This window comes from Opisthocomus hoazin, chromosome 9, assembly GCF_030867145.1.
Source record: "Opisthocomus hoazin isolate bOpiHoa1 chromosome 9, bOpiHoa1.hap1, whole genome shotgun sequence".
Classification (NCBI taxonomy): Eukaryota; Metazoa; Chordata; class Aves; order Opisthocomiformes; family Opisthocomidae; genus Opisthocomus; species Opisthocomus hoazin.
The window spans coordinates 2769589-2784641 of NC_134422.1; the positions used below are offsets into that span (position 1 = coordinate 2769589).

Below are 15053 nucleotides of genomic sequence, written 5' to 3' on the forward strand. Positions count from 1 at the left end.
GCACTGCAGATGGGGCCTCACCAGGGCAGAGTAGAGGGGAAGGAGAACCTCCCTCGCCCTGCTGCCCACACTCCTCCTAATGCACCCCAGGATCCCATTGGCCTTCTTGGCAGCCAGGGCACGCTGCTGGCTCATGGTCACCCTGTCGTCCCCCAGGACACTTAGATTCTGTGGAAGCAATCCATCTACTCCGCAGGGCTCAGAACCACACACCAGCTACCTTCGTGTCACCTGTTTTCCTCGGGGCCGCACAGACCTGCCCGCAAACACAGCCTGGAGCACCTTCCACCGCAGACGGCGGGCAGAGCGGAGTAAAACTGCGGCTTCCAGCCACGCCGCTCCGTCACCACACGAAGGAGAACGCTTTCCACGCCTGCACAGGCGCTCGCTTTTATAACTTCTGCAGTTAATTAACTTTACGTAGCAGTAAATATATGAATTAATAGGTATTTCAGAGCTCAGCCCACGGAATTGCCTCAGCGCAGACCTAGCTCATAATGAAGTTTATTTTAAACAGAAGGCGGCTGTGTGAGCCAACCTCACCCCAGATCCCGAAGCGCAGAACCAGGGAGCAACGCTGGCTCACCAAAAGTGAGGAAGACAAAGCCGCCGGTTCACTGAAGGACGTTTTTATTCTCATTTTGTGGAACAGTCAGTTGAGGAAACTGCACCTCGCCCTCCGAGGAGCGGTTTTGTCAGCAGAAGCGGCCTTGACGCTCCCCGTCCTCAGGAAACGGCCTCAAGTTGCGTCAGGGGAGGTTCAGATTGGATATTGGGGAAAATTTCTGTACTGGAAGAGTGGCCACGCATTGGACCAGGCTGCCCAGGGCAGTGGTGGAGTCCCCATCCCTGGAGGGGTTCAAAAACCGTGTGGATGTTGCACTTCGGGACACGGTTTAGCAGGCATGGGGGTGTTGGGGGCGACAGTTAGATTAATGATCTTAGAGGTCTTTTCCAGCCTTCATGAGTCTATGAAATCCCCGGGCCTAGCGGCCTTTGGGGGGGGGTAAGGGCACCCCGCTTTGCGTTCCGTGACTGACTCCTGGCGCACTCAACGGGTACTGCACCGCCGGCGCCGACACCACCACCCTGAGGAGCCCCCGCCGGGGCAGCCCCGGGCCCCCACGCTGAGGACAGACGCCAGCACCGGGTACCGCGGCCCCGCCGCCCGCTCGCCCTGAAGGGCCGAGCCTTCCGCCACCGGCCGCGGCCCCCGGCGCTCCCCTCCGAGCCTTCCCAACTCCCCCTCCTCGGCCCCAAGCAATCGAGCGCCGAACGGCTCGTCCTGCTTGGCTCCGCCCGCTCCGTCGCCCCGCTCATCGAGGTGTCGGTGGATCGGCTCGCTCGGCTTGGCGGCGGGCGCGGCGGGCGCGGCGGGCGCGCGGGTGCGCCGGGGGAAGGCGGCCGGCGCCATTTTGCAGGAAGAGGTGAGGGGAGCGGCGCTGTCGTTGCCCCCCGGTTCTCCCTGAGGGGCGGCCCGGCCGCGCTTCCCTCTGCCCTCCCTCCGCGGGCGGCCGGGCTCGTAGCGAGCGGGCAGGGCCGCGTTGCCGTGTGGGAAGCGCTGTCGGGGGAAGCCGGGGGGAGGGGGGGCAGGGGCCATGAGGGGCGATCGGCCCCACCGGGCGGGGTGAGGGTTGGGCGGGAGGCCGGGCGGTGCCTCGGAGGCCAAGTGCGTTCGTTCGTTTCTTTTCCAGGGGCAGCCGGGCCTGTCGGCGAGCGGGAGCCCACCGTCTGCCATGGCCAACGTGAGTAACGCGGCCCCCCTCCACCCTGCTGCCGGTTTGCGGTACCGGGGCGGCTGAGAGCCGTGCCAGGCCGGACGCTTGCGTTCTCCTTCCCTTTGAAAGCTGTCGTTGAACCCTAGTGCTTGGGTGGGAGTCGTTGATAAAAGCCTGAGTTATACCAGGGTACATTTTTATTGGAAGGCAGCGGTATCGTCGTCCTTCCGTCTAAGCTTTGGAAGCCAATTTTCGGTGGCTATCGTGGGAGCAATCGAATTGAGGGTTAAGTAGGATCTGGTGGTTTGTTATTGTCTTGATGTCATGAGTCATGATGAAATACTCGGGTTCACCAGGGTGCTTTTCACCCTTTATTGATTTAGTCTTGCCGCAGAGGCATGAATAATTTATTGATTTCAGCGGTACGTTTTCACTTGTGTCATGCTAGGTGTGTTAATATTTGCAGAAGTGAGCTTAGTCAACATATCTGTAATTAACGCTAACATCTACATGTTAAGTGATCCTGATTATACAAAAAAATGTTCCTGTAGTTAGGTGTCAGCTGTAGTTTTTTATGTCGGTTTTATCTGTAATGTAATCATGATGTAAAAATTAGCTTCAGTAGTGCTTTTACATAATAGAGGAAAAATCATTTAAGTGGAATCAGAAGGCTTTTGTTGTTACAGGAACCTTTTAAATCTAGGAGTGTTTTAGAACTAGACAGCTTAGTGCGTTAACAGTAAATACGATTTAAGTCAGAAAATCAAATGTGCCTTTATGCATTTGAGGTTTCATGATGCTGGTAGAACTTACTAGATGTTGTATGTTTCCAGAGAAGTGATGTGTAAGAAACTGATGCCTGCTGGTTTAGGTCCTGATACTCTGAATACAGTTTTTATTTTAAATATACAAAGAGTACCATTATCTCACTTTTTTTGAAGTAACCTTGTTGCATACATGTTTAGTGGTAAACGAATACATAAACTTTTATAGGATTGAGACTACAGCCCTTAAGGAGAATCTCTTCATGTCAGTTTTTCAAAATAATTTCTTTTCCTCACCTGGAAAATAAAGTTTTATGAAACCACACATGCTATGGTGGGTGGGATTTACATTTTCCAATAATGCATGCTTTTGTGCAACTGTAGTCGAAAGTACTAGTAGTTTTGTGTTAAATAGTCTCTAATTTTTTTAAAATTGCACTTTAACTCTGTTTTAAGTGACTGGTTATTTTTCTGTATTTAGCTGTGTAAATGCATCATGAAAGTTGTCAATCTTTTTTTAAATTACAAAAAAAAAGAGATCAGACGTTTCAGTTTAATCACATCACCTGGGTATTTCTTGTTTATTAAAAAACCAAAAGGCAAAAGAAAACCCACTAACAAAAAAAAAGCCAGTAACAGTTGCTTATATGACTGGTTAAGGTAATATCATCTGGCCTTGGAGTTAATCCTCATGGTGAGGACCCATTAGCTCTTTGGAGACTTGTTGAGACTGTTTGCGTGCTCAGGGAGGTAGGATTGCATCATTTTGTGTTTACTGGGTGGCTGAATCAGTTTCTGATACAATCCTCTTCAGCAATTCGAAGTTGTGCTGACAGAACGACTCTGTGTCGGGAAGCAGGTCTGCTGGTGTATTCCAAGACCACAGAGTTCAGAAAGGTTTTATGGCTTGTTGTCATTCTGACCACCATCCTGATCTGCTTGCAGTAATACGTGTTTGTAAATAGGTGAATGTACTGAGTTTGCAAATCGAAATAGCACTGACTGCACTAGCTGAAGTTTTGCACGTGTGAAATGTTTACGGATTTTAAGAGCAAAAGAAAAAAGCTGAAATCACTATACCTACGTGGTTTGATACGCATGTCTCCCTGCACAGCTCAGAGCTGTTGGTATGTGGCCTTTGCTGGCAGAGGCATGGGTGTAAGCACACACCTGTGCGTGCTTCGAGATGAAAGCTACACAATGCCTCTGGAGTGGTACTGTCTTGTGTCTCCCTCCAGTCTTTTAAGAAGGAGGAAAATTGGCTGGCGAATGTTTGTGCTAGCCATCAAGGCAAATGTCTTGGATATCAGCGTTTACTTAATTAACAGTATTTCTAGGTATTTCTGATAATCAGTCCTGTGCTCGAATTGTGACAATCCTGGAAGCAATGACATGGAAATAAGCATGGAAGTAATCCCCATCCATAACTTAGTTTAGTTTGTGGGGTTTCAGTGGTGCTATTTAAACTTCTTGGTGCTATTTAAACTTCTCTGGGTTTTTTGCTCACATGAGGAGACCTTTCAAAAAGTATTTATGAGGCTTTTCCTTTGCTTAACATACTATTACTAGTAAAATATAAAAGTAGTAGTAAAACACTTTTAAAACTTGATTTTACAGAAACATAGTTGATCATAATTAAAACTAATTTGATTACCAAGTGAGGATTTCTCTTGTGATCCGCAAAGCTCTACTTAAACTACTATTTTTGCTAGCAGTGTGTAATACTTGTTTTGTTTTGTCTTCTCAGGTGCTCTGTAACAGAGCAAGATTGGTCACCTACCTACCAGGGTTTTATTCCTTAGTCAAAAGAGTTGTAAATCCCAAGGCTTTTTCTACAGCAGGTTCTTCTGGCTCAGACGAGCCTCGTGTTGCTGCTGCGCCTCCCGATTTATGTAAGAAAAAGCAAATTCGTTTTCTTTGAGTTTGTGTGCTATCAAAACTTTGCACCCCCATATAAATTTGGGAATTTTGAAGTGTCGTTTTTATGTCAGGGCCCTGTCTTTTACTTGTGCATTGTGGTTACTTTGGTTATATATGATTGTGATCAAATACAGATATTTGTATGGGAGAAGGGTTTTTTTCTTTTTTTTTTCCCCCTTTCTTTTTAGATGGGGTGACTAAAGCAAGACCTTGACTTTTTCAGGTCCGAGAACTGTGTGGCCAGATGAAGTAATGGGTCCATTTGGTCCTCAGGACCAGAGATTCCAGTTGCCTGGTAATATTGGTTTTGACTGTCACCTGGATGGCACTGCTTCTCAGAAGAAAAGCCAAGTTTCAAAAAGTCTGCCTGATGTATTAGCAGAGCTGTCAGCAAGTGAAAGGCATGAATTTGTAATGGCACAGTATGTAAATGAATTTCAGGTAAGAGCAGGCTGCTTCTGTGTGAAACTGGTATTTCTTGTCTAAGAGAAACGTAACTAATCTCTTTCTCTCCTGAAAAAAGATCGTTGATTTTCTCGGTGGTTTTGAAAGATAAACTTCAGCTGGGGTGAGCGAGAGATTACACAGAAAGTAGCTGAAGTTTTTTCTTTTGGGAGAAAAATATTAAAAGGTGTGAGTTTTTTGACTAAGCGGGGCTTAATGAAGTAGCGTTTTAGCAGTGACTTAATTATATGGATATGGGAAAAGAACACTTTCGTTTCAAAACTTGCCGTTTCCCAAGTCTCACCACCTTTTATCAAATGGAATTGGTAGTTTCTTCAGCACTAATTGAACGGATCTGGACTTGCATAGTTTGGATGGCATTTAGATCTGCCTGCTTAGTTCAGACAACCATTGAGTTCACACAGGAGCAGCAGATCGTTGTACCTCAGCCTCAAGTCTCACGATGAGACTGCATTTTGACGATGGCAGAGCTTGCAGCGAGTCAGACACATTATTAGCAGCAAGCAGCTTGATAATTGCCAGCATGATTGCAACGTTTCAACAGATGTTTAGTGCTACTATCTGCTGTCTCAGGCTCTCTGAGTTTGTGACGTGCTCAGACTTTGGAAGTCAACTAGCAAATCTCCAGTGTAAAAATGCTATATAGTGTTTTTTGTGAATGTGACATTGTATTCCAAAGTGTTCAGAAAACATAAGCTTCTGGTGAGCTCCCCAGATTCTGTTTTAAGCTTGTGCAGATCACACTTCCTATTAAAAGCCCGACTGAAAATTCTAGTCTTTTGTTTGCTTAGTGCAAACCAGGTGCGCTGAATGCATGCCTGCTTGCTAGCAAGATCACTTGTCTAATAAAATGCCTGGTGCAGCTGTTGCTGTCACAAATGGAAGGGAGCAACTGGAAAGAGCAGAGGCAGGTTTTACAACTGGTGTTCAGAAAGCAGTCAACGAGAGTCAGCTCTGGTTCGTAAACAGCATTTAGCTGTCAAAAATGCTAAACTGCTCATCTTGGGAGAGGATGCAGGTTTGGATGATGGGATCAGCTGAATACAGGAACCTCCCATAGGTTGCTGCAGCAAGCAGGAGAAAAGCTCAGCGCTGCTGAAGCTCAGGCACTGGTCCTTGAACCAGTCAGAGAAATGGCAAACTTTTTTGACTGCTGTGTGCCTGAGATTGATGCATCAGTTTTATCTGAGCGGAGTAAACTGGCCTACCAGTTTACTCAATACCAGAAAGTGGAAAATGCTCATAGTCTCTTGATGATACATTGCCTGGTAAAGCATATGGACTATGTAAGTGGTATTTAGCTGGATAGAATGGGAGTAGTAGACAAGAAGTCACAATGAACTAGCATTCTCAGTGGGAGAAGCATCTTACAGTTAGGAAGAAAAGGAGGAGTTTACCAGCATGATGGTGTGCTTTGTCAGGCTTAAAGTACCTACTGATCTGTGCCGGTGACTTTGCAATCATAATGCAAGGTATGTGTGCAAACTTACGTATTGAAACAGCAGTTAATGTCTGTTGTTTGTCTGTTGTTGTGTTTATTTTCTGATGGCTTTTTTTTGCTACTCTTGAATGTTAACTTCTAGAACAAAAATGCTAGTCATGCTGTTTTCAATGTAGTAGTTTTCTCAAGGGAGAACTTTCAGATACAAGCACGTATTAGGTAAGATTTAATTACAGTGTTGAGTAATACATTGCAGTCTTAGAGAAACGCTGAAATTCCTTGTAAATTATGGCATAGTTAGGGCTAGAAAAAATGTATTAAGGCATTTGACACCTGTTGCTTAACAGTTATCCTAAAGAAGGCAACAGTTATTACTACCTTCCTAACAGCATTTTAAGTGTAAATTTTAGGTATCTTAACTTACAGGTGCACCATTTGTAATGTACCCAGAAGAATCTGGGGTTGGTTTTTTTTTTTTAGAAACTGTAGACTGAAATACTGTAAAGAATAAAAATTGTGTAACTGGAAAACTCTTCTGCTTTTCAAACCACAACAGCTAAAGCTGACAGTAGTTTAGAGCTCTAGAACTGTTGTATAACTTTAAAGTTTTATTCTGGCTCAGGTAATGTCTGTGTGTCTCAAATCTGTCAATGGCTGTTGTATTGAATACTTGAGACCATTGTTTCAGAAGAATATTTTTCAAAAATGTCTTTATTGATTAAGGCTTTGAGTTAATAGGGTTACTACAAAACAGAAAGCTTAACATTTCTGTGCAGGTTTAAGTAATAGGTTATACCTGTATCTGTTCCACTGTTAATATTTGAAAATGGAGTTTTAAGTCTCATTGCAAATCCTATTTCTGTGAAAGTGCTTGGGTGTGTCAGCAGATGTTTAGTCAGAAAAACAGTCTGATGTACAAAGTTATTCCTGTTGTATATCAATGAATGGGAAAATTATAATTTTCATTTTTCTCAGGGTGCTGATGTTCCTCAGAAACAGCAAATAAATAACGCTGAAACTTACTTTGAAAATGCAAAGGTAGAATGTGCCGTACAAGCTTGTCCTGAGCTGTTACGAAAAGGTATATTTTCATTTTTTTGGACAGCTGAGAAATCGTAACTTCTAAGGTGTAAAAATATGTAGGTAAATGCTCGGATGTAATTGATGCCACAAAATGTGTAATAGAAAAGGGTGATCCAGAGTTAATATTTTACCAAAGAGAAATACAGACTATAAAATGAAATCTGAAACTTTGCTGTTGACAATACTTTGTATTTCATATAAAATTCAGTGCCATTTAAATGGAAGATCAGCTGGGACGAGTGTTAACTTTCAGGTACTGCTTTAGTGTCGTGTAGATTCTGGGAGCTAATTCACTATCCAAAACCCAGTTTGTAACAAAGCAGATCTTATTGCTTCTTAGTAAACTAGAAAATTGAAATTATGAAACTTCTGAGGGCATTGCTTTTGTATCTTAATTGATTCAAGAAGGAAATAATTGAAATTAGATTGGAATAAACCCTTCACCGAAAGAAGAGACGGAAATCTGGCTGAAATCTCAGTACAGATGCTGAAGAGAGCAGACTTTTCACAGAGTAAGAAAGGGTGAACCTTTGGAGTGCTAATTCTGGAGAGTGCTTTTGCATCCGATGCTGAAAACAAGGCTCCGTGAAGCCTAATCGTGACTTTGGTGCTTCACATGCATTCCTCCTTGTAGCCCAAGAGATGACACAGAGAGGGGATCGTGATGGGTTTGGGCCTTCTCTGCTCCAGGGGAAGAATTGTCACAGCTCGTGCCTATAGTACGCTACTGATACGGAGTCTGCTGTCATGTCCGAAGAAGTAGATCTGAGACATTTCTGCTGAAAGATTTGACGTGGTGTGGTTTAGCCAGAAAACAAGATTCTTCAAACCTCGTGTGGAGAACGGTGGTGGTGTTAATTTCAAAATACTAAAAAAATAAAAATATCTTTGTGAAGAAAGACACTTGTTTGCACGTTCTGAAACGTGCAGAGTAGGGGGCTTTTGTTGTCTTGCAAATAAATAGGAGGTCTTGAAACAGCAAACTCCAGTGTCAAAGTTGCTTTTAACAGAACCTTACCAAGGTGCATTAGTTTCCACAAAAGCAACATCAGCATTTCAAACCAGCGTGCTGTTTGCTAGATCTCATATGGAGATAACTTACGTATCTTGGATTTAAATGAAATGAAGGCTCTAAAGTAGGGTCAGTAATTTGTGTAAAACTGAAAAATCATAAGTAAAATGTAAGAGCAAGCCATAACATGCTGGTTTCACTTTTTTTTAGACTTTCAGTCAATGTTTCCAGAAGTGAATGCCAACTGTTTGACAGTATTAACTGTCACCCAGAAGACTAAAAATGATATGACTGCCTGGAGTCAAGAAGTGGAGGATGAGAGAGAAATGCTGTTAGAAAATGTAAGTAGCCAACATTAGCATCCACTTACTGATAAAATTGAGATAACTTTTCCAGCTTTGTAGCTTTTTGACTACGTGAAATGTCTCATAGAACTATTAAATTCTTTGTAGTGGAGTGAGTATGCTAAGATGTTGTAAAATGCTACAGTAGATGAATAAAGGTACTTGATTGTTGTCCTGTTGCAGTTAAAGGACAGCAACTATTTTCTCGGCTTATTTCAGGTTTAGTACAACGCATTTTGTAGGATTTCACTGCTATCTTTGTTTTTCTGTGATGTAATTGATATTCTAGTACAGTGTCTGTCAGTGAGTGCGTCCTTACTTGTAAAAAGTGGTTCCTCTCGTTTTTGTTTTCATTCTGGTAATGGGTATGGTTAATGCTTTTAGCCTGGGTATCCCTAATAAATATTAAGTCTTAACCATCCTCATGAGCTTGTTTTCTTGTCTGTTGCCACGAGAGGGCTCTCGGAAAATCGCTTTATTTCACGTTCTTTAGATTTTTTTGTACGTACTCCAGCAGGTGTCAGTGTCCACCACCGCTGGCATTCTTTTCTTAGCACCTCAAAATACAACGTATCTGTATATTGTTTGTTATAATTTTTCTAAAACCAGTAATAATCACCCTGTGGAGTTTTCATCTGCATAACGAGGATTATATTTATGTTTGAAAGTAGTCTGGTAGTGTCCTTTTCAGTCCTGTAAATTGCAAATGTGGCCTCTATAGAGCAGTGTCAGGGTACCGCGAAAAGGAAGAAGCAGTCTGAAGGATCAACGTAAAGATTACACGCAAATTAAAATTCCCTTCATTTTAGTGTGTTCTTCTCTTTGAATTATTTATGGTCTGTTGGTCTTTCGTGTTGTAATCTGGTCTAATTATATGTTAATTGGCAGCTTTCTTCCTAGTGCACCTCCCTGTCAAGTCTAATATAGTCATTGTAGGGGTGTTAGGATGTTGGATGTAACCTCCCAGCCTAAAGGTTACTAACAGCAAATTCGCCAGAAAACGGTCTGTTTGTTTGCTTCATAGATGGTTAGAAGTAACCTTAAAAATACTAATCTAATGTGAGAGGCTTGTGCTAAAGTAAGGAGGGATGTGTACAACCAAATGTAAATGTTTACAGTAGGGAATCTCAAGTGTTTATTAACCTCACTCCGATGGCTGAGGGGCAGTTACAGCACCAGATCAAAAGACGTCCTGTATCAGAAATGTGATACCTAGCGTGCTGCCTTCAGATGGCTTACTTGTATTTGTGACTTAATTTACAGTTGAAACACAGTTAATCAAGATCCACCAAACCTCAAAATACAGAACACATTACTGTAAAGGGTAAACTTCTCTTATTTTGGGCCAGTAAGGGCCTGAAGCTGAGTAACTATAATAATATTTCTATAAATTTGAAACCTTGAGCTGCTAAGGGCACCAATTTGAGAGAACAATCCCATTTTTATAACTGAAAATAAAGTACTATATTTATTATGAAGTTAGAAGTATTTCTTAATAAGACTAGGGAGTTCCATATTTCAAGGAAGCTGTGTAAATTCTATTTGTGCTTTATTCTAGCTCAGTGTATTCAGCTGTTTAGATTTTTATTCAGCTGTTTAGATTTTTGTACTTGGACGTCTTTTTCTGAGTACATGGATGGTTTTAGAACCATCATGCATCTTGACTTTTGTGGGGTTTTTCTCTCACTTGCCTGTGTGGGTTTCTTCAGAAGTTTTCTGTGGGCCTCCACTGGCCCTCATAGCATGGGTTGAGATCTGCTGGGCTAGGTGATTAAAAGCACATAACTGAGGTGTCCTGTTGCTGCTGATTTATCTGTGGAAAAAATGTGCTGTGTAATCTGTAGGTTGTGTAAATATTTTGTGCCCTGTGTTTTGATGTCAGAATACAGGAGCACAGCTTTAAATCTAGCTGGTTGAATATTCTTCTATATCTGATAGATAATTGCAACTCAACACCAAAGACTTTAAGGGGGGGGGGGAAGCTTGCTTTCTCAATTTAGCTGGTGTGAAAAGTTTGATACAAAAAAAAGTAGATTCTGTCTCTTCAGAGAAGGGAGGTTTTTGATGGTGCATTGCAGAACAGGAAACTTATTGGCATGTTGCTTAATTGAAAATACTATTTTCAGGAACATCATCTGGTGTCCTCCAGTGTAACTGAAACATGACCTACAATTGTAAAATAGTGAGGGAGTTGGAAATCATCGTTCATCCTGACTGTCAATTAATTACAACAAAAGAGTTGGTGTAGATTGGTGTGAAAGCCACATGCTTATGGAACTGTTTGCTGTCACGATGCAAAACTAAAATGTTCTTTAAAATCATTTGGAGTTAAACATTTGTAGTGCCGGAAGAACTGCGTAATACTGTCCTGTTGGCTGAGATAAGGCCTTACAGCAAAACTGTTCTTCATATGTTTATAAAAATATATTTAATGCTACATTTAGTGTCAAATATGTGGAATTTAGGTGAGATCTGTGAGCTCATGGAAGTAACACAGAAATACCTGAGGTAATGGTTGACTTCTTAAAGAGGTTAACAGGTATGGTTGCAATCTGCATGAGTAATCAAAGCAATCACATTATTCCTTGTACAAGCTGTTAATCCATTACTGACTGGCACAAGGAACACCCGTAAACCTCATATGATTGGAGTAGCCTAATATATGCCATTAATTCTAATTTTCTTAATATTATTAATATTTTTATTGAAAGTATGCTGAATTTCTCATTTATTAGTAGAGGCCAAAAGAAATCCATGCTTGTTCTTTTTCAGAATATTTTATATGTGTTCTGGTGTGTGTGTATGTGTAACAAAAATCTCATTTGGTATCCTTCTTTCCCTTTCTTTTCTCAAAGTTCATTAATGGTGCCAAGGAAATTTGCTACGCAATTTGTTCTGAAGGCTACTGGGCTGACTTCATTGATCCATCCTCAGGACTGGCAGTAAGTTACGCGCTGTGTGGAGTGCGCTTTGGACACCGCTGTGTCCTAACTAGCAGTGGTATTTGTATTCTCTGTGGGTTAAATCCAACTTTTTCCTATTGCCCAAAAGCTGTTCCCATAGGATCATTCCTTAAATAAATTAAGATGGAATGGTAACCCTGAGCCAGTTCCCGTACGGTGTCAGCTGTCAGTGCTGTTGGCAGTTTGGAGAACGTTGTTCAGCAACGAAGTTGACTTTTGGGTAATTGTGGAAGTCTTATGCCCACAAGCTCTTGGTCACTGCACGGTAGGCTGGCTGTGCCCTTCCGAGGTAACTTAGTAATCCTGACACCTGTTTGTGTAGGTGGGGAGAGGGGTTTAAAAGTCCCTTTATACTAGTTAATGATATCTTTGTTACATATTAAAAATGAATAGCTTGTTCCTATTAAACAGTGTCGGCATTCATTATCAGATTACACCAGTCCTCTGGAGGAGCTGAGAGTTTCTTACCAAGACATCTGTGAAATATAAAGAGTCTTAAAACTCTTAAGAGAGAACTGAGAAAGCTTTATCAAAGCATGAGCATGTGTGTACTTTTGAGAACTAACCGTTAAAACCATATCATAGTTGAACATAATCACGGCAAAGCTCAGTTTAGTGGGCTTTTATTTAAAACCACTATGAAAGGCAGTGATTTATTCCGTCAACAGAGGCAAATAGGTTTAGCAGGGGATGTTTATAAGGCAGACAGGCACTTGAAAGTGTGTATAGTGCTTAAAAGCTTCCCAGAAATTCCGTGCGTTTAAAGGAATAGTTACAGATTGATAAAAGTAGGGTTCTGTCTTTGGCCTCCAATTCAGCAGTAACGTCCTTACTGATGACCTGTTCATCAGGATCAGGTGTTTGGTCAGAAGCTTCCTCCCGAGATAAAGCAACCCAAGTCCCTGTTCCCAATTTACACACGTTTTTATTCTTCAAAACATCTTTCTTTATAGGGAGCTCGTTGGAAAGGTACATATCTTAATTTTATTATTTCACGGAAGGGTTCTGTCCTTGATACCTGTAGAAGTAGCAGGACCTTTCCAAAGCACTTGAGGTGTTTTGTCTGTCTGATTGGTTAGACTTTCAAACACACCGATATGCTTTCATCATGCTGCCAGTGGCGAAGGAAAATCTTTAAATGCAGGGTTCCAGTGTAACCAGAGGTGCTTTGCTCAGCTTCCTGTGTAGATTTCATGAATAAAACCGTACATCAGATTTCCTTCAGCAGATGTAACTGGTACTTCTGGGCTTAGGTTTTCTTTTAAAAAGGGGTAGTTTTGACATTTTTAAATGCTCTTGGAAATGTTTACGTGAAAATTTCTCCTTTTTTTTCCACCTAGTTTTTTGGACCTTACACAAACAACACTCTGTTTGAAACAGATGAACGCTACCGCCACTTGGGGTTTTCCATTGATGATCTTGGCTGCTGCAAAGTTATTCGTCATATCCTCTGGGGCACTCATGTGGTTGTAGGAAGTATTTTCACTAATGCTGAACCCGACAGCCCTATCATGAGAAAACTGAGTGGTAACTAGCAGTCATCAGGAGTTTCTCAAGTTCTTACGACCTCTGCATTCTTTTGCCTGATGATTCTCTCTAAGCATTTTCACTTTAATGTATTCTTAGATAATAAAGTAGCTGTTACTTGTTCTAGTCTTTGTGAATGTGTTCACCACATGAGACTTGGGTTATTAATTGACAGCATTCAGACAGACACCTTTATATGCCACATAAATTTCAAGCTGTGCTTTCCTTTAACTTGAATGAGTTCAAATATACATGTACGTAGCTATCTGCGTATCCTTTTTAATATTATCTTACAAGCCACACTTCTCAACCATTTTATCTTTCAGTGTCTGACAAATCTGTGCTCTTAGTATTAAGAATCCTGATGCCACTGAAGTTTCTAGGAATTTTGCCACTCACTGGAAGAAGTAAATGACAAAAAAGTGGAATAAGTAATAAAATTGTTCTTGCAGAATATAGGACTTAATAAAGCCTGCAGAAGTGAACGCTGGACTGATCACTCATATGCTGTTCTAAAATGAGAATAATGAGATAAGCTTTCGGTGGTCTCCAGTGACAAATAATACTTCAGTAGGGAAGTGTTCACCTGCCTGCTACATGCAGAGACTCAGTAAAAAGTCTTAAGTTACCCTAGAATCAGTCATCTCAATGTTTTTTTTGTCTTTGTGTTGCTTGGGATTTTGTTTTCTCAGTGCTAGCTAAATTAAAAATAATTAGTTTAAGTATATATATGTAATTTAAAGTTGCTTTTGTAACTTTCTTAGGTCATTGTGTTAAAAAAAGAAAAAATAGGGTAATGCTTGGCTGTCATCATGTTTTCCTGTACTTGGGTGTAATTCAGACTTGTCTCTGTGAATTTTGAAATGCCTGTGCAAAGTGCAATTAAGATTAATTATTGCAATTAGGATCAATTATGAAAATATTTCAACAGGAAGGTTTTAAGTAAACTAGTCAGTCTCTTCAGGTATCAGAAAAACAGTTGGGTCAGTTGACATTACTGGAGGAAGAAGAGTGAAGAAAATTCAAGGCAGCTGAAATACTGGAACTGTCGGCTGCCTCGCTGCGGAGACCAACGAACAAACTGGATTTCAGTCCCATCGCGGTCAGGTATCGGGGCCGTTTGTTAATGCACCACTGTGATAGCTGTGTCAGTGTGCCCAGCGGTGGGAATCCTGCAGACCTGACTCGGCCAAAACGTAGTGCAGCTTGTATCTGGATAGTGGCTGTGCAAGAAGATGATCTGAGAGGTTTGGCTTCCTTTCGAGTAGCTAGGGATTTTAATTGTTATGTCTTTTTCCAGCGTTAACTAACAATTTAGTTAGGATTTAAAACTTGTCCTAGGTTTGTGTACTACTTCTGTTCAGTACTCGGGGTCTAAGCCAGTTATCGCCAAAGTCTTCTTATTGGCTTTAATGAGTTTAGAGCAGATCCTTTACCAAGTGCCTGTATCTGTCCTTGTTAATGATTGCTGCAAGCCCAGAACTTTGCTGGATCACGGAGGTGGAAGCGAGGAAGACTTTCCCCTGAAGAAGCAGGTGCTGCCTGCTCTGAATTCACTCACTAAGCCGGCACTTCAGAGGTGATGGTGCTCGTCTGCTGTCGTCGTCATCACTGTTGGCTCTAGCCCGCGTGCATTCCAGGGTTGAGGCTGTTGAGGCAGGATTTGTCTGTCACTTTGTGGGATTTCTGCTGTATTTCCACAGCCCGAGTTCTTGACCTTGTCTCTACTGTCCATGAAAGGTGTATTACTTCGGAGTCTTTTATTGCTACTTTTTTTTTGCATTCTCATCAAGAGGATTAAAAAAGCTTGAGAAGC

General features: G+C 41.8%; 1 protein-coding gene across 1 annotated transcript; it reads left to right on the top strand.

The window, feature by feature from the left end:
• The first annotated feature begins 1348 nt into the window (after positions 1 to 1348).
• Positions 1349 to 13363, top strand: MMADHC (metabolism of cobalamin associated D). Its single transcript, XM_075430066.1, has 8 exons — positions 1349 to 1427; positions 1695 to 1745; positions 4230 to 4374; positions 4626 to 4843; positions 7284 to 7389; positions 8614 to 8744; positions 11603 to 11689; positions 13051 to 13363. Exons 2-8 carry the CDS (start codon positions 1737 to 1739, stop codon positions 13243 to 13245), a joined length of 891 nt encoding a protein of 296 aa, XP_075286181.1. The 5' UTR covers positions 1349 to 1427; positions 1695 to 1736; the 3' UTR covers positions 13246 to 13363.
• The last annotated feature ends 1690 nt before the right edge of the window (positions 13364 to 15053 follow it).